The 19,998-nt window shown below is 43.3% G+C and overlaps 1 protein-coding gene across 3 annotated transcripts in view; it reads left to right on the top strand.

Moving 5' to 3' along the window:
* The first annotated feature begins 1,888 nt into the window (after window positions 1-1,888).
* The window catches only part of AP1G1 (adaptor related protein complex 1 subunit gamma 1), an 82,876-nt gene continuing 64,766 nt past the window's right edge, over window positions 1,889-19,998 (top strand). The window contains exon 1 of one of the 3 annotated variants that reach the window (XM_054453253.2): window positions 1,889-2,287. Coding sequence is in view for 1 of the 3 variants with exons in the window: in XM_054453255.2 (XP_054309230.2) it covers window positions 12,742-12,783 (42 nt within the window). In the remaining 2 variants the exon portion in view is untranslated. Of the gene's footprint in view, window positions 2,546-12,697; window positions 12,784-19,998 lie in introns of those variants that run through there. The other 2 variants (XM_054453252.2, XM_054453255.2) reach the window with 2 other exon arrangements.

The following is a 19,998-nucleotide window of genomic DNA, read 5'->3' on the forward strand; positions in this document are numbered from 1 at the left end:
GGGTGTGGTGGCGCGCACCTGTAGTCCCAGCTACTTGGGAGACTGAGGCAGGAGAATCACTTGAACCTGGGAGGCGGAGGCTGCAGTGAGCCAAGATCACACCATTGCACTCCAGCTCGGGCAACAAGAGCGAAACTCTGTCTCAAAAAAAAAAAAAAAAAAAAAAAAGGCACTCTATAGCTCTATAGCAGAACCCCAGTGGAGGAGGGGAGAGGATGTGTCTTTTACCCAAGTTAGTTTCTTGAAGCCTCTTTTTCCTTATTTGTAAAACTAAGTTACTTATGCTTGCCTAGCCTGACTCAGGAGGTTGTCCAGAGGGTCAGATTAGATTATACACATGAAAGTGCCTTAAGAACAATGTGATATCAATATTTAATAATAAAAATGATAATTATTATCGCACCCATGGCCTCCTTTCTTTCCAGCCACTTGGCATGCCCCAATAGTTCAGGGACAAAATTGTACAGATGGGCCTACTTGGTTCAATTTTTTTTTGTTTTTTTGAGACAAGGTCTCACTGTTGCCCAGGCTCGGCTAACTGCAACCTCTGCCTCCCAGGTTCAAGCGATTCTCCTGTCTCAGCCTTCCAAGTAGCTGGGATTACAGGTGCCCGCCACCATACCTGGCTAATTTTGTATTTTTAGTAGAGATGGAGTTTCACCATGTTGGCCAGGCTGGTCTTGAACTCCTGACCTCAGGTGATCCGCCCACCCCAGCCTCCTAAAGTGCTGGGATTACAGGCGTCAGCCACTATGCCCGGCCTACTTAGAGCAATTTTTGTTAAGTGTTTTGAAATCCCTGCATGAAAATGACTAAGGAAAAAAGTGTAACCTTCTGTCTATGACACCCAGGTCCTAAACTCAAGATTTGTGGTTAGTTCTGGCCAGGCCGGTGGCTCACACCTGTCATCTCTACACTTTGGGAGGCCGAGGCAGGCAGATCACCTGAGGTCAGGAGTTCAAGACCAGCCTGGCCAACATGGTGAAACCCTCTCTCTACTAAAAATACAAATATTAGCTGGCTGTGGTGGCGGGAGTCTGTAATCCCAGCTACTTGGGAGGCTAAAGCACGAGAAATTGCTTGACCCCGGGAGGCAAGGTTGCAGTGAGCCGGGATCCTGCCACTGCACTCCAGCCTGGGCAACAGAGCGAGACTTTGTCTCAAAAAAAAAAAAAAAATTTGTGTGGCTGGTTCTGTTCTCTTTGGCACCCAGCCTGGTGCTGTGTTGTATTGTACTTTGTTGCCAATCTAGCAGAAGGATTTTAGTCTAGGTAGGTCACCTTTCCTTTAAACAGGCCAAGATATCAGGCCCTCTTTACATTCACATGGAAAAGACTCGCGTCATATGTAGTAATTATTTATCAGGTTAGGAACTGTCTGGTTAGACTTTCTTTGGCCCTGGTCATTAATTCATGGATTCATAGACCGAAAGCCCATTCTGTAAGGGTTTCAGCTAACATGAGTCCAAGTATTCTTTCTACATATGAGGAAACTGAATCCCTGGAGAGTTTAAGTGACTTGAGCAGTGCAAGAGCCGCGGTACTGGGCGTGGAATCCATTCTTTTGAGTCATCCTCTTAACTCTTCAAAAAATATGTTGCAAAGACACCATAAAACCATAGAATACCACCTGGAACATGCTCCTTAAGTTATAAAGAAAGCAAAAATCTTAAAGGAGACAGCAAAGAGTTCGGGATTCCAGTGGACGAAGACCTTTTCAGCCCTGCTATCTTCTCCGCCCCCACCTGTCTCGCTTGCTCTCACTTCCTGGGCTACCTGACCTAGCTCCGCCCCCTCCAGGTGGCTCCACCGCTTCCTGGTAGCCCAGCGGCCCCCCACCCCCCCACCAAGCGGAACCAATGTCCGTCCGCTACGGGGTAGGCCGGATCTTTCTCGCTCAGACTCATCGCAGCGGTGACTCGGCAGCAGCGTCTCGCGTCATCAGTGACAGCCCCGACCCTTGCTACGCTTTGCGTCGCTCTGCCAGGAGCAGTCACCTCCTCCTTGGCAAATAGTCCTCGGCAGGGTCCGAGTTCTTGGATAATCCGAGAGAAAAGGCACGATAAGTTGCAGTACGAGGACACGGAAACGACCAGGAGAGGAGGCCAGGGAGCGAAGTTTCCGCAATAGTGTGTGAAGTTAGTTAAAAACTCCCTCCTTCCTCAGGATCCCTCCGCCTGCAGTAGCGGTGGTGAGGCCGAGGGAGCCGCCATTTTGGATGTTCGGTTCCTGCTGCCACTGCTGCCGCCGCCCCCGGAGCTGCTGGTTTCATTCGAGGTTTCGGGCCGGTGAGTGTCACTCCCGGCGCTGAGAGCATATTGCTGCTTTTGCCCCGCCGCTGCCGCGGGCGCTCGACCGGAAGCTTCCTGTCAGTTTCAGGGGTCCCGTCCCAGGCTGTGGGTGTTGAGAAGAGAGGACACAGAAGCTGGGCCAGGAGGGGCCGGGAGCCCCAGGGGCTGCTCCGACTTCTGGAGGGCCAACCCAGAGGCCTCGGGCCGGGAGGTTCCGCGCGCAGCGGCGTTCCGTGTTGTGGCGTTGCCCCGCCGGTACGGGCCTCCTTGAACCCTTGACTTTCTCAGGCTGCGATCTTTGAGAGCTCATTCAGGGAGCCTGGGGTTTAGCGGGGCGGGCCCCACCCCCGCGTGTCTTCTCTGAGCCACGTATCAGCGTTCTTGTGTCTTGTACTCGTGTCAGGTCTCTCAGATAACTCCCAGCATATCCAAATGCCCAGTTAATCGCTGCCTGCCCCTGCAGTGCCGTCCTCTCGGAACCGGACATCGGCCTCGCCTCTCTCTAACCTTCCGACCAACTTCTTTCCCAATTTTCCGTGTGTGTGTGTATATGTTTTTTTGTTGTTGTTTTGTTTTTTTCAACCTACCTGCGAGTATACTGTTTACCCTTTTCTCAGTTCCTGGCCCTGCGGACGTCAGCGTCTAATAATTCTCCCGGTCTTCCTGATTGCTTGAAACAGTCGGGACGGTTCTGTTGATTGTGTTTCCCGGTTAGGACTTGGTGTAGGAGATCCATCGAACCACTCGCTCAGAGTAATGTTTATGGAGCAGATTTTGTTTATGAAGCAGATTAAATGGCTTTTGGGAGGCAGGAGTTGTCAAATGTTTTCTCATATGTGGATTCCCTCCCTGTGCTGATTACTTAGCTTTTTGGTACTTACTGACACCTGTGTGGTGTTTTTTTTTTCTCCCCTATTATTTATCCCTGAGCATGGAAATCTGTCCATGGAGAGAAATATTAATCTGAGGTAGGTAGAAAGGAGAGTTGGGCTGCTTTACAGTGATTAGTTAACAGAAGAGAGGAGTTAGTGCTTTCTTAGTGACCTTAACTTTGACGTGTTTGTACAGTAATGATCTTTGCTGACTGATTCTAAAAAATACTTGTAATGATTTCATGTATTGGGTTTTTCTGGGGATAGTTGAATTTTAAATATTCACTTCCACCATTCCCTAGAATACTTGTCAAATACCTAACTTGTCACACACCCTAACTTTCAAGCTTGAAAAATATGAACCCTCTAAGTACTCGTAATCTTGTCACTTTTATTCTAAAGGCATGTTTGCAGTCTAGCATGCTTGAATAAAAAGTATGTCTTTATTTTCATTTATTTATTTATTTTTTTGAGACGAAGTCTCGTTCTGTCTCCAGGCTGGAGTGCAGTGGCACGGTCTCGGCTCACTGCAACCTACGCCTCCCGGGTTCAAGCAATTCTCCTGCCTCAGCCTCCCAAGTAGCTGGGATTACGGACACACGCCGCCATGCCCGGCTAATTTTTTGTTGTTGTTGTATTTTAGTAGAGATGGGGTTTCACCATGTTGCCCAGGCTGATCTCGAACTCCTAAGCTCAGGCAATCTGCCCGCCTCGGCCTCCCAAAGTGCTAGGATTACAGGCGTGAGCCACTGTGCCTGGCGAATAAAAAGTATTTCACAGTAATTCACTGATATATTTCCTAAGTTTCAAGTTAGGCGAGTGTGATTGAATCACCCTTATTTCATCTCAGCCTGGGTTTTCACATCTGCAAAAGAGAAATTAACTTATTTGAGATCACAATCTAGTGGTTGAAGTTTAAATTTATAACTTGAACTGAGTCAAGCTTTTTAATATTGCTAAGCCACTTATAGATGCATTATTCTTATCAGGTTATTGAAATGAGATTGTAGATAAATTCCTCTATAGGTCATATGATGTCTCAGAAAAAAACAATATTTTCAGTTTAAATACTCAGTGATCTTGTTATTTGTTTTAAGCAGATTTTTCAAAAATATATTAGTTACTATTAGATATGTGAGTTCTGTATTACCCTGAAGCAATGGAATTCTCTTTTGGTTTAAAGGAACTGTCAAACACTGAACACCTATGTAATGCTCACTCATTTACTAAGTATGCCCTCACAGTTACTACTGAAATGTTCCATTTCTGACTTAGACTTTTCAAGTAAGGTGTTAGAAGAGCTATCACATAGATGTTAGTTAACTCAGTGTTTTTCATGCTTTAATATATTGGTATTTAAATGTCATTCAGGCGGGCGCTCAGTGGCTTATGCTTGTAATCCCAACACTTTGGGAGGTGGAAGCTGGATCTCTTGAGCCCAGGAGTTGGAGGCCAGCCTAGGCAACCTAATGAGACTCCGTCTCTACCAAAATATTTAAAAATATTAAACTTTTAAAAATTCATTCTTAGATAGTTTGCATTCACTGTAGAAAGGGTCCTTTTGCAGTTTGTCTTAATTTTAACTTCCCTGTTACTGAGGCTAGCCTTATTTGATACGTGTAATGGCCATTGGATTTCCTTTATCGAGAATTGTCTGCTCATGTCCTTGGTTCCTAGCAAAGTGTTGTTTAGTGCACCATTGATCAGTGCATATTTGAATGTCTGCTTTGTGTTTAGGAAACCTCCGTTTTCTTTTGGGAGCAGTTGCTTGTTCTTTGGTCTGACGTCTGTCATTGATAGCAGTTCTAGATTTGAGGGCAGATTTTAGAGTGAAACTATAAAGTACAGAATTTGCCAGGAATGCCTTGGTGATATTTCACCCCAGTATTTATTTTAAAAAGGAGTTTTAAAAATCAGTGGTATGCAAACCAAAACCAACTTCTTTATGATTTATAAAAACTCTTTTTTATTTTTTTATTTTTTTTTATTTTTATTGTTTGAGACAGGGTCTCACTCTGTTGCCCAGGCTGGAGTGCAGTGGTCTCGGCTCACTGCAGCCTGGACCTCCTGGACTCAAGCGATCCTTCTGCCTCAGCCCTCCACGTAGCTGGGACTACAGGCGTGTGCCACCACGCAGGGCTAATTTTTGTATTTTTTGTATAGATAATGTTTTATCATGTTGCCCAGGCTGGGCTCAAGCAATGCTCTTGCCTCGGCCTCCCAAAGTGCTGAGATTACAGGTGTGAGCCACCTCACCTGGCCAAAACTCTTTTAATTTATACAAATGAAAAAAGTTGAATGAGTGTTTTCCAAGATATTATTTTTAATTAAAAAAATTGAATTGGCCGTCCACATACCAAAACAGATTTTCCACAATGCTTAATCCCCTTATTTGCATTTGATGAGGATTTTAAAATTTTGTGTATATAGCAGGACTTAATTGCTATCAAAACTTTAAAACTCTTATTTAGAACTTCAGAAAATTTAAAAATACTGTTTTAGGTGTTTGTAATTTAGTCTGTCTTTGCTTTATGAATTGTTTTCAGTTCTTTTTTGTTTGTTTTTTGAGACAAAGTCTTACTCTGTCTCCCAGGCTGGAGTGCAGTGGCTCGATCTCGGCTCACTGTGCAATCTTCACCTCCTGGATTCCAGTGATTTCTGCTGCCTCAGCCTCCCGAGTAGCTGGGATTACAAATGTGCGCCACCATGCCCAGCTAATTTTTGTATTTTTAGTAGAGGCGGGGTTTCACCATGTTGGCTAGGCTGGTCTTGAACTCCTGACCTTAAGTGATCCACCCACCTTGGCCTCCCAAAGTGCTGGGATTACAGGCGGGAGCCACTGCATCCAGTCTGTTTTCAGTTCTTGATTTTGGCTTTCTTTATTCTCTGTTGCTTTTACTCAGTTTCTAATGCAGAATAATGTTGAAAGTAGCAAACAATTTTTTTTCAACTCCTCTCAGCTTATAACTAACAAGCAATTTTATTTTTATTGATTGATTGATTGAGACAGGTTCTCACTCTTTCACCCAGGCTGGAGTGCAGTGGTGCAATCTCAGCTCACTGCAGCCTCGACCTCCTCCTCCCAGGTTCAAGTGATCCTCCCACTTCAGCCTCCTAAGTAGCTGGGACTGTAGGCATGTGCCGCCTGATTTATTATTTTTTTGTGGAGACGGGGTTTCGCCATATTCCCCAGGCTGGTTTCGAATTCCTGGGCTCAAGAGGTCCTCCCACCTCTGCCTCCCAAAGTGCTGGTATTAAAAGTGTGTGCCACCATGCCTTGCCCACAAGCACTTTTAAACTTAAGAGAGCAGGTTGGTGCAGTGGTTCATGCCTGTAATCCCAGCACTTTGGGAGGCCGAGGCAGGTGGATCACTTGAGGTCAGGAGTTTGATACCAGCCTGGTCAACATGATGAAATCCCGTCTGTACTAAAAATACAAAAGTTAGCCAGGCATGGTGATGCGCAGCTGCATTCCCAGCTACTTAGGAGGCTCAGGTGGGAGGATTGCTTGAACCAGGAGGTGGAGGTTGCAGTGAGCTGAGATCACGCCACTGCACTCCAGCCTGGGTGACAGATGGAGGCTCTGTCTCAAAAAAAAAAGAAAAAAAATTAAGGGAGCGTATAGATTTATATAATCTTTTGTATTTCTTGGCTTACAGGTTTTGAAATTATCTTTGTTGGCCAGGCGAGGTGGCTCACGCCTGTAATCCCAGCACTTTGGGAGGCCGAGGCGGGTGGATCACGAGGTCAGGAGATGGAGACCATCCTGGCCAACGTGGTTAAACCCCGTCTCTACTAAAAAATAGAAAAATTAGCTGGGCATGATGGTGCGCGCCTGTAGTCCCAGCTACTCGGGAGACTGAGGCAGGAGAATCACTTAAACCCGGGAGGTGGAGGTTGCAGTGAGCTGAGATCACGCCACTGCACTCCAGCCTGGGGACAGAGCGAGACTCTGTCTCCAAAAAAAAATAAATAAATAAAATATGTTTGTCAAAATGTAGTAGCATTTTTCCAGTTGCCTTTTTGTATAGAAAATTTTATTTCAATGAGGTCAAGAAAGAGAAAAGGGAAAAGAGGTGTCTTTTTTTTTTTTTTGAGACGGAGTCCTCCTCTGTCGCCCAGGCTGGAGTGCATTGGAGCCATCTCCGCTTACTGCAACCTCCGCTCCCGGGTTCAAGCAATTCTTCTGCCTCAGCCTCCCGAGTAGCTGGGACTACAGGTGTGTGCCACCATGCCTAGCTAATTTTTGTATTTTTAGTAGAGACACGGCTTCACCCTGTTGACCAGGCTGATCTCGAACTCCTGGGCTCAAGTGATCCACCAGCCTTGGCCTCCCAAAGTGCTGGGATTACAGGCGTGAATGAGGTGTCATTTTTACTTTGAGGATACATGTTAAGTTTTTTTCTTCACTGACCTAGTAACACAATACACTTAATATGGCATGAGTTTTGGTTGCTGGAGAAACTGGTTAAAGTTTGAAGGGTCCAGAAGTGGGAGAAAAAAACACACTTGCCAAATGTGTTGAGTCAGCATTAACTAACACTTTAGCATAAAAGGGCAAGGTTTAGGATGAGATGATTGAAATGAGAAATGCTTTTTTTCACTAGGTACTTGGAAATTTTACTTTAAAAAAAAAGCCTACTCAGACCATTGGAGAGATTTAATTAGTAAATTATAAATGTTGTTGGCAACAAATTAAGTAGGTTTAGAAGGAAGAAGTCATTTTTTTAAAAGATGAGGAAAAAATACATGTGACTTTTGTAATTTATAAATAAAAAACATCTTATTTTTTATTTATTTATTTTTTTTGAGACAGAGTCTCACTCTGTCACCCAGGCTGGAGTGCAGTGGTGCCATCTCAGCTTACTACAGCCTCCACCTCCTGGGTTCCCATGATTCTTGTGCTTAGCCTCCCGAGTAGCTGGGACTGCAGGCGTGCACCACTGTACCTGGCTACTTTTTGTATTTTTAGTGGAGACGGGGTTTTGTCATGTTGGCCAGGCTGGTCTCAAACTCCTGACCTCAGGTGATTCACCTGCTTCAGCCTCCCAAAGTGCTGGGATTATAGGTGTGAGCCACCGAGCCTGGCTAAAATATTTTAAATCTTTCAAAGATATGTAAAGATGTTACGTGTTTTCTAAACCTAAAAATAAACTTCGCTGGCCAGACCTGGTGGCTCATGTCTGTAATCCCAGTACTTTGGGAAGCCAAGTTGGAAGGATCACTTGAGGACAGGAGTTCGAAACCAGCCTGGGAAACACAGTGGGACCCTGGCTGTACGAATTTTTTTTTTTTTTTTTTGAGACAGAGTCTTGGTCTGTCTCCCAGGCTGGAGTGCAGTGGTGCGCTCTCACCTCACCTCAACCTCCGCCTCCTGGGTTCAAGCGATTCTCCTGCCTCAGCCTCCCAAGTAGCTAGAATTACAGGCGCCCGCCACCATGCCCAGTTAATTTTTGTACTTTTAGTAGAGATGGGATTTCACCATGTTGGCCAGGCTGGTCTTGACCTCCTGACCTCAACCTCCTGACCTCAGGTGATCCACCCACCTCGGCCTCCCAAAGTGCCGGGATTACAGGCATGAGCCACCGCGCCTGGCCCAAAATTTTTTAAAGTAGCTGGGTTGTGTCTTTGCCAGTAGCCTTAGCTGCCTGGGAGGCTGAGGCAGGAAGATCACTTGAACCCAGGAGTTCAGGGCTGCAGTGAGCGAAGACTGTGCCACTGCACTCCAGCCTGGGTGACGGAGATAGACTGTCTCAAAAAAAAGAGATAAGTAAAAAATGCTTCTTTTGCTTCCTTTTAAGACCGAACACTTTCTCAGTTGTTTAGTTTTGACGTTTAGTTAAATAGGTTCACTAACTTGAGCTGTAAAAACACTAATGGAACTCCTTTTACTTTGAGTAGTACAACTGTATAATCATTTGTATAAGTTAGCTCTTTCAACCAAATACACATTGAGTATCCCTTATCTGAAATGCTTGAGACCAGAAGTGTTTCATATTTTGTATTTTTTCAGATTTTGGAATATTTGCGTTACACCACTTGTACATCCCTAATCCTAAAATTCAAAATCTGAAACACCTGAAGAGCATTTCTTTTTTTTTTTTTTTTTTTGGTTACGGAGTCTCGCCCTGTCGCCCAGGCTGGAGTGCGGTGGCGCAATCTTGGCTCACTGCAAGCTCCACCTCCTGGGTTCATGCCATTCTCCTGCCTCAGCCTCCAGAGTAGCTGGGACTACATGCGCGCACCACCACGCCTGGCTAATTTTTTGTATTTTCAGTAGAGACGGGGTTTTACCATGTTAGCCAGGATGGTCGTGATCTCCTGACCTTGTGATCTGCCCGCCTCAGCCTCCCCTGCTGGGATTACAGGCGTGACCCACCGTGCCTGGCCTTGAAGAGCATTTCTTCAAGCATCATGTCAACAATCAAAAAATGTCAGGTTTTGGAGCATTTCAGATTTTGGATTAGGGATGTTTACCCTATAGTGTTTACCCTGTAGTGTTACATCATCTATTCTATGACAGTCTTAATTTTAACCCAAAATTTTAACAGATTATGAATGAATATGCTTCAATATTTCTCTCAATGCTTAGTTAAGTCCTGTATATACTCACATAAGTGTACATAGGAATTTTTTGTTTTTACTAAAGAGAGATCATATTATTTATGTTACTCTATGACACGCTTTTTTTTTTTTTTAACATGTCATGGTCAGTAAATATAATTCTTTTTTTTTGTTTGTTTGTTTTTTTTGAGACAGAGTCTTACCCTATCACCCAGGTGGTGGGAACCTCCGCCTCCTGGGTTCAGTGATTCTCCTGCCTCAGCCTTCAGAGTAGCTGGGATTATAGGCACCTGCCACCACACCCGGATAATTTTTGTATTTTTAGTAGAGATGAGGTTTCACCATGTTGGTCAGGCTGGTCTCAAACTCCTGACCTCAAGTGATCTGCCTGCCTTGGCCTCCCAAAGTGCTGGGATTACAGGCATGAGCCACTGCACCCAGCCAATATAATTCATTTTTGTTTTGTTTTGTTTTTTCGAGACGCAGTTTTGCTCTTGCTGCCCAGGCTGAAGTGCAATGGCATGATCTTGGCTCACCGCAACCTCCGCCTCCCAGGTTCAAGTGGTTCTCCTGCCTCAGCCTCCCGAGTAGTTGGGATTACAGGCATGTGCCACCATGCCCTGCTAAGTTTGTATTTTTAGTAGAGACGGGGTTTCTTTCTTTTCTTTTCTTTTTTTTTTTTTGAGACGGAGTCTTGCTGTGTTGCCCAGGCTGGAGTGCAGTGGCACGATCTCGGCTTACTGCAAGTTCTGCCTCCCAGGTTCACGCCATTCTCCTGCGTCAGCCTCCTGAGTAGCTGGGACTACAGGCATCCACCACCATGCCCGGCTAATGTTTTGTATTTTTAGTAGAGATGGGGTTTCACCATGTTAGCCAGGATGGTCTCCATTTCCTGACCTCGTGATCTGCCTTCCTTGGCCTCCCAAAGTGCTAGGATTAAAGGCGTGAGCCCCTGCGCCCGGCCCGAGACGGGGGGTTTCTCCATGTTGGTCAGGCTGGTTTTGAACTCCCGACCTCACATGATCCTCCCGCCTTGGCCTCCCAAAGTGCTGGGATTACAGGTGTGAGCCACCGTGCCTGGCCAATATAATTCTTTTTTTTTTTTTTGAGATGGGGAGTCTTGTTCTGTGGCCCAGGCTAGAGTGCAGTGGTGCGATCTTGGCTCACTGCAAGCTCCGCCTCCTGGGTTCACGCCATTCTCCTGCCTCAGCCTCCCAGGTAGCTGGGACTACAGGCGCCTGCCACCACATCCGGCTAATTTTTTGTATTTTTTTTTTTAGTAGAGACGGAGTTTCACCATGTTAACCAGGATGGTCTCGATCTCCTGACCTCGTGATCCACCTGCCTCGGCCTCCCAAAGTGCTGGGATTACAGGCGTGAGCCACCGCGCCCGGCAATATAATTCTTTATTATTATTTTTTTTAAAAGATGAGATTTTGTTATGTTGCTCGGGCTGATCTCGAACTCCTGGCCTTGAGCGATCTGCCTGCATCGGCCTCCCAAAGTGGTGGGATTACAGGCGTGAGCCACCGCATCCAGCCCATATAATTTATTATTATTATTATTATTAATTTTATTTTTTTTAAGATGGAACCTCGCTCTGTCACCCAGGCTGGAGTGCAGTGGCGCAATCTCGGCTCACTGCATGCTCCGCCTCCTGGGTTCACGCCATTCTCCTGCATCAGCCTCCCGAGTAGCTGGGACTACAGGTGCCTGCCACCACACCTGGCTAATTTTTTGTATTTTTAGCAGAATTGGGTTTCACCATGTTAGCCAGGATGGTCTTGATCTCCTGACTTCATGACCCGCCCACCTTGGCCTCCCAAAGTGCTGGGATTACAGGCATTAGCCACTGCTCCCAGCCTATTAGTTTTTTTAATAAGAGATGAGATATAGCTGTATTGCTCAGGCTGGTCTCAAACGCCTGGACTTGAGCAGTCTGCCTGCTGCGGCCTCCCAAAGTGCTGAGATTACAGGTGTGAGCCACTGCACTCAGCCCACAGTAAATATAATTCTATCTTGTTCCTTTAAACAGTCCTATTGTGTCTTATAGCATGGATGTACCATAATTTATTATTTTCCTGTGGACATTTAGATCATTTCTAAATTTTTGCCACTTAAAGTGCTACAATAAATATCCTTGTACATGCCACCTTATTTGCTGATGCTTTTATTTCTGTAGTCTCCAAAGGGGGAATTCTAGGTTAACAGAGAAATATATTTTAAATATTATTATTGCTAGATTACTCTCTAAATAGGTATCATAATTTTCATCCCAAATAGCAGTAACTTCTCCATATCATGAAATCACTGGGTATAAATACATAGTTTAATTTTTACTAGTCTGCTAGATGATAAATGGGTCATGCAGTTTGTCTTAATTTTAACTTCCCTGTTACTGGGGCTAGCCTTATTTGATACATGTAATGGCCATTGGATTTCCTTCATCGAGAATTGTCTGCTCATGTCCTTGGTTCATTTTTCTTTCTCTTTTTTTCTCCTCCTGTAGGAACACTTATGGAATGTTAATTCTTTGTTATATGGCACGTGTATTTTGCTTGTCTTTCATTTATCCTTTTTTTTTTTTTTTTTTTTTTTTTTGGAGATAGAGTCTCACACCCTTGTTGCCCAGGCTAGAGTGCAGTGGTGTGATCTCGGCTCACTGCAGCCTCCACCTCCTGGGTTCAAGCGATTCTCCTGCCTCAGCCTCCTGGGTAGCTGGGATTACAGGTGCCCGCCACCATGCCCGGCTAATTTTTGTACTTTTAGTAGAGACAGAGATTTGCCATGTTGGCCAGGCTGGTCTCAAACTCCTGACCTCAGGTGATCTGCCTGCCTCGGCCTTCCAAAGTGCTGGGATTACAGGCGTGAGCCACCGCACTGCGCCCGGCCTCATTTATCTTTTAACCTTATTTATGTCACAGACATTTTCAGGTAATTATATATATCCCTCTTTTCCTCTTTAGTTTCTGAAACTGTCTTAGAAGAGTCCATTCCAGCTGGGTGCAGTGGCTCATGCCTGTAATCCCAGCACTTTGGGAGGCCGCGGATCACAAGGTCAGGAGACTGAGATTATCCTAGCTAACAAGGTGAAACCTTGTCTCTACTAAAAATACAAAAAAATTAGCTGAGTGTGGTGGCACGCGCCTAAAGTCCAGGCTACTCGGTAGGCTAAGGCAGGAGAATTGCTTGAATCTGGGAGGCAGTGTAGAGACACAGTCTCACTGTGTTGTCCAGGCTGGTTTCTAACTCATGGCCTCAAGTGATCTTCCCACCTTGGCCTCTAAAGTGTTGGGATTACTGGCGTGAGCCACCACACCCAGGCTTAACAGTTTTTGGTGATAATTTTTCCTTGCTGTAGTGTCTATTTGTTCAAGTTTATTTTAGGTCTTTCAACAAATATTTTATAGATTTCGTAGTTTTTTTCATATAGTTTCTATACCTTTCTTACTAAATTTATTCCTATGTATTTTATTTTGACACTATTGTCAATGGGACTGTTTACTCTCCATTTCTAACTAGTTAATATCAGATACATCAATTAAAAGTAAATATTATACCATCTTTAATTTTCTTTGGACAACTCCCCCACTCTCCTTGTATATCCAGAATTAATAGAACTTGGATTCATGAAGAATATGCCAGGGAAAATTTGTCATCTTAGTGTTATATTAAGTAACTTTTTTTTTTGAGACGGCGTCTTGCTCTGTTGCCCAGGCTGGAGTGCAGTGGCTCGATCTCAGCTCACTGCAACCCCTGCCTCCTGGGTTCAAGCGATTCTCCTGCCTCAGCCTCCTGAGTAGCTGGGGTCACAGGCGTGCGCCACCGCGCCTGGCTAATTTTTGTATTTTTAGTAGAGATGGGGTTTCACCATGTTGGTCAGGCTGGTCTTGAACTCCTGACCTCATGATCTGCCCACCTCAGCCACCCAAAGTGCTGGGATTACAGGGGTGAGCCACCGTGCCCGGCTATATTAAGTAACTTTCTAATGTTTCTGCTTGTCATCCTAGGGAAGAGTACCCTTAGATAAGTTTTTCTGGAATGAATGACACCTTACTAGGTTTGAAAGTTTACAGTTGCTTTTTGTTAATTTGTTTGATTTTTTTCAAAGCAAGTTTTATTCCAAGTTTTACATGCTCATTACTTGAAAGATAGCAGACTATATATACAAGTTAAAAAGGCATCTATATTTACATCAGATAACCTCCTTCAACATTAATTATACCCTTTGGGTCATGTCTTTAAGCCAAATTTTTGTTTTGAGAATTTGATGATACTTCTTGAATTGAGAGTACTTTAGAATGGTTTTGCTAATAAGATTATGGTTGGGAGAATGAAAATTTTTTTTATTTCATTAGTGTCAGATTAGATGTTTGTCTTGTTTATCGATCATTGTTTACTTGGCCTTTATTGCTTTTCATGCTTATATACATATATATGTATATATTATGTATATTATTATTATATACATAATATATACATATATATGTATATAAGCATGAAATATAATATATATTACATATATTATGAAATATATGTAATATATATATATAATTTTTTTTTAAGAGTCAGGGTCTTGCTGTGTTGCCTAGGCTGGTCTTTAACTCCTGGAATCAAGCAATCTGCCCGCCTCGGCCTTCCAGAGTGCTGAGATTACAGACCTGAGCCACTGTGCCCGGTCTGCTTTTTATGCATCCCAGTGCTGTTGAATTGTTCAGTAGGCATGTTTGCATTTATAGACATCTGCTTTTTAGATCTCAGTTCTGGTGAATTTTGGTTAGGGATAATTAAGCATAAAATAAGATTCCTGTAATTACTGTGACAATTTAGGGAGAATTGAACTTAAGTCCTCTTAGAGGGATGCCAGCTGGCTGCCTAGACAGGGTGGGGTGGTGTCTCAATGTGATCCTACATTCCACAGCCTATTCTTTAGCCTTGAAGATCCAGAAATTCCATTTTAGTAGTTCATCTCCTAGGGGTGATTGAGACCAATCAAACACACTGATTTATAAGTTATAATAATACTGTAGTATTGTAATTCACAGGGGGGCATATGCTTTTCTCCTGAATTACTTGTGTCTGCATTCCACAGGACACTGTTCCTTGTATGGAGGTACTTGGGAGTTGAGGCGCTTAAGGAAGTATTTAATAATCAGAAAGTTACACTGTGAGCCTGAAATCAGACCATATAAAGTTGGTCTTGAGTGTTTCATCATTTTAGGCCGTGGTGAAACCTGATCAAAGAATTATGCTTGTCTTACAATGCTGTTTGCCTCTCTAATGACCAGAATACTTATCCCCAGATTTATTTCATTTTATTGTTATTATTATTTTTGAGACGGTCTTACTCCATAACCCAGGCTGGAGTGCAGTGATTCGATCTCAGCTCACTGCAACCCATGTCCCCTTGGCTCAAGTGATCCTCCCACATCAGCCTCCCGAATAGCTGGGACTACAGACGCATGCGCCACCACTCCCAACTAATTTTTGTATTTTTAGTAGAGACTGGGTGTCGCCATGTTGCTCGGGCTGGTCTTGAACTCCTGGACTTGAGCAGTCTACCTGCCTCGGCCTCCCAAAGTGCTGGGATTACAGGCGTGAGCCACCACGCCTGGCCTATCCCCAGATTTAATCTCTCCTATTCAAACAGTGAAGTTCTAACTCTGGTCTTTTCCGTTTATTCACTCTGTAGACCATTTCCCTTCTGTGAACACATTTCTTCATATAGGGGAAATAGGTATGCACCCCTCTACTCCCCTCAAAAGAAAGAAAACCACAAAAACACAGGCAGTAAGAAAACCAGCTAGGCTAGATCAGTGTAATGATAGCCAGAATATCTAAGATGTATTGTAAAGTAAAAGTCTGATTGAAGCATAATACAATCAGTTGATTTGATTTAAGCTTTCCTAGTGTCACATTCTAGTCATAGTATTTTGCAGGTTGTAAATGCGTTAAAGCAACTCAGATATACATATGAAATAAAAATCTGAAATAGGGGTTCTGTATGGCCCATAATAAAGGTCATCTGGCGAATGCAAGAGGGAAAGCATGGTAACTTCTTTGGAGGGTTTTGCCTGTTGTTAACTTACATCCCTTGAACATTCTCAGCCAGACATTCTGTGACTGACACAGTAGTCAGTGGTGAAGTTAATTGAAGTCTCGTTTATTTGCTTGGGTCTTTTCTCATTGTTTAGCCAGAAAGACTTCTTCAAGTACAGTCTTTGTTGGATAGAAAAATAGGTGATTTTAATGTTGAAAAGTTAAGTTTTAGAATTTTGTTTTTAGATTTAGAGCTCAAATAACTTTAGGTCTATTAGGGGAAGACTGACCCCATAGTTGCAGAAGCTCCAGCTTTTTGGTTGTGTCCTTGACAGTTGGCTGTCAGTAGCTGAAAGTGCACAGCGGGGCAGTGTGAGTTCTGAAGCAGGGAGAACGTTATCTGGGCAGGGTAGAAGAGAGAACTGGGTTGAGTTCTGACACCCTTTTTCCATAGCTGTTGGTGAGCAGCTGGTACACCTTTATTTTGTGTGCTTTGGAAAGGACAATTCAATTTTTTTTTAAAGATGTTTTAGCATTTAGGATTTAATAAATATAGTATTTATCAAGTTTGTATTCTTATAGGAGGATACAAGAGTGAACAAGGCAAATGAAGATCTAGCCTTAGGGAGCTTGTATTTAGTGGGAAAAATAGGCATTTCAAAAAAAAAAAAAAAAGCACTTCTCATGGCCTGAGAATGGTATTGCTGTGTGAGAAAAATCTTTATCCTTAAAGGGATTTGTGGAGATGTTGGAAAATAGCCATCTTCCCCATTTTGGCCATAAATTTTAGGAGAATTGAAACATGCACACATTATTTTTTTCTTCTTCTATTTAAAATTTTTTTTCCTTTAGTTTGTTTATAATTTTGATTCTTTGGGCATATAAAGTAATCTTATTTAGTTTAAGCTCCAAAACCCAATATTGCTTAACCATTTTGGATAGAAATTTTTCTAAAATGAATTTTATGTTTCCTTTTTTCCTCTGTTTTTATCATTATTTATCATATAACTGTTAATAAAAACTGAAACACATTAATCTATAATCCGTGTCCCTTAAGTCAGACTTTTAATATTTTTGTGTTCCCTTTCCATCCTTGTTTTAAGAGATGTTTTTATTATTTGCTTTAAAAAAACAGGACAAAGAGGGACATTTTATTTTGTTAGAGTGTACAAGCCATAATGAATATAAAATATGGAACACTTAAGCGTAGAGTGAAACCATTGAAATACTAAATGCAAGTGGTTATATATAAATGGAGAAATTGACAGAAACACAATCATAGTGGTAGACTTTAACATACCTTTCTCAGTCTTTGATGAGTCAGGTAGTTAAATTAGTAAGGGCAGATGGTATCTGAACTATAAAATTTTTAGAAGTTGGTTATAATACAGATATAATTTTGTATTCATGTTTTTCTTATTTTAACCACTTCTTGGAGAATCAAGGTCTTTTTATAAAACCACATTGTAGTCCAGGTACGGTTGCTCACGCCTGTAATCCCAGGACTTTGGGAGGCCAAGGTGGGTGGATCACTTGAGCTCAGGAGTTTGAGACCAGCCTGGGCAACATGATGAAACCTCATCTCTACAAAAAATACAAAAATTAGCCTGGTGTGGTGACTTGCGCCTGTAGTCCCAGCTACTTGGGGAGCTGAGGTGGGAGGATCGCTTGAGCCAAGGAGGCAGATTGCAGTGAGCCGAGATCGCGCCACTGCACTCCAGCCTGGGTGGCAGTGAGACCCTGTCTCAAAAAGAAAGCGAAAAACGACAACAAAAACTATATTGTGGTACTGTTTATAATTTACTGGTGCTCTTAGGACCTTAGTGGGAGTTGGTTGCTTTTTGGTTACACACTAAGTAGCTCCAGACTGTTTTAAAAATGCTTGTTTCTGCTGTATATAGGTTTTTATTTATTTGTTTGTTTTTGTTGCTGCTTTTGTTTCTTCCCTTGGTGTTGGGTGACATTTTTAATTATCATAGATATCCCCTTTTCTAAAGCAGTTTCTATCTCCTGGGTCCACCCTCCTCCCCTCTTTCCCTTACAGTTTTCTGATTGGTAGCTTCTGTTCCAGAACAGGCTGAATGAGGACCTCTATTTGGAGTAAAGTAGATGTTTTAGTGTGTTGATGTGTCACTATATTGGCTGCTTGAGATAATAAAAATGTGTTTTTGGATTCTCAGCTATGTTCTGTATAGTTTCATTACTGTGTTCAGGACTTAAAAAAAAAATTGGAGTTTATTATTGTTATTTCTTTTGTTTGTTTGCTTTTTGTGTTTTTTGAGACAGGGTCTTGTGCCATTGCCCAGGCTGGAGTGCAGTGGCCTGATCTCAGCTCACTGCAGCCTCACTCCTAGGCTCAGGTCATCCTCCCACCTCAGCCTCCCAAGTAGCTGGGACCACAGGTGCATACCACCATGCCTGGCTCATTTTGTTTATGTTTTGTAGAGACAGGGTTTCAGCATGTCGCCCAGGCTATTCTTGAACTCTTGGGCTCAACCGATCTGCTCGGGTCTGTGTCCCAAAGTGTGGTGATTGCAGGTGTGAGCCACCGTGCCCAGCCTCACTTGTAATTCTTTTTTTTGTTTCTTTCTTTTTGACAGACTCTCGCTCTGTCGCCCTGGCTGGAGTGCAGTAATGCGATCTTGGCTCACTGCAATCTCCACTTCCCGGATTCAAGCGATTCTCCTGCCTCAGCCTCCGTAGTAGCTGGGATCACAGGCGTGCGACACCACACCTGGCTATTTTTTGTATCTTTAGTAGAGATGGGGTTTTGCCATGTTGGCCAGGCTGGTCTCGAACTCCTGACCTCAGGTGATCCACCTACCTCAATGCTCCCAAAGTGCTAGGATTACAGGTGTGAGCCGCTGCACCCGGCCTCCTCACTTGTAATTCTTTAATTTCCTGTTACTTCCAATGCTTGGTTCCTGTGGTGTGCCTCCTTCCTTTCAGTGCTTTGGCCAAAATACGGACTCACATTTCTTTGTTTTTCAGGGTTGGAAAGGGCTGGGATTTTCGGAATAGACTTTCTTATATATCTAGGGTAGAAATAAGTAAAAGTTCCTGAAGATTTGTCATTGCCCTTCTCCACATATGTTAAGCATTATCTTCCCTTTCAGTCTGATTTTACCACTTTAGAATGCCAAAAGGGACATAGCTTAGCTGGTGGCTTTTTTGACCTGCCTGTGTTTGGAGGGCACGGTCTTTCAATCTGCCATACAGAAACTCCTGTCTAGACATCTTGACACCTTTATGGTTCAGATTAATAGAACCTTATTTTAGCCTTCCATCCCCCCATAGTCCCTGTCTCTAGTTTATTGACTCCGAAAATGACTTCATTTTTGAGGTGAGACTACCTTCAGCCATCCCCTGTATAAGAGTTTAGTGTTGGCCTGGCGTGGTAGCTCACACCTGTAATCTCAGCACTTTGGGAGGCCAAGGCAGGTGGATCACCTGAGGTCAGGAGTTCGAGACCAACCTGACCAACATGGTGAAACCCCGTCTCTACTAAAAATACAAAAATTAGCCAAGCATGGTGGTGCATGCCTGTAATACCAGCTACTTGGGAGGCTGAGGCAGGAGAAGTGCTTGAACCCAGGAGGTGAAGGTTGCAGTGAGCCGAGATTACACAATTCACTCCAGCCTGGGCAACGAGCGAAACTCCACCAAAAAAAAAAAAAAAAAAGACAGAGTTTAGTGTTAGCTTTTATAGGCCCAGCCGTATGACCATATCTTACTTAATATACCCATTACATACAACTTTTTTTTTTTTTTTGAGACAGGGTCTCACTCTGTCACCCAGGATGCAGTGTCACAGCTTACTGCAGCCTCAGCCTCCAGGGCTCAGGCTATCCTCCTGCCTCAATCTCCCGAGTAGCTGGGACAGTAGTCGTGTGCCACTATGTTCGGCTAACCTTTTTTTTTTTTATTATTATTTGTAGAGACAGGGTTTCCCTATCTACATACAACATTCTTCACAAGATTTTACGATAATGTTTTGTTACTTGAGTGGTTAAATATGCCTTTAAGCAGGTTAGAACAACTAGTAATTTTCTCAGGTATATATTCTATAACTGATCAAATAGGTCTTAATTGTTTAGTTCAAGGGCTTTTTTGTTTACTTTAAAATAAACTCTTTAAAGTTAACATATGGTAAAATTGACTCTTCTGGTTTATTGTTTTACAGTTCTGTGAGGATTTTTTGTTTTTTTCTTTTTTTGGGACAGTATTGCTCGT

This window comes from Pongo pygmaeus, chromosome 18 (assembly GCF_028885625.2).
Source record: "Pongo pygmaeus isolate AG05252 chromosome 18, NHGRI_mPonPyg2-v2.0_pri, whole genome shotgun sequence".
NCBI classification, from domain to species: domain Eukaryota; kingdom Metazoa; phylum Chordata; class Mammalia; order Primates; family Hominidae; genus Pongo; species Pongo pygmaeus.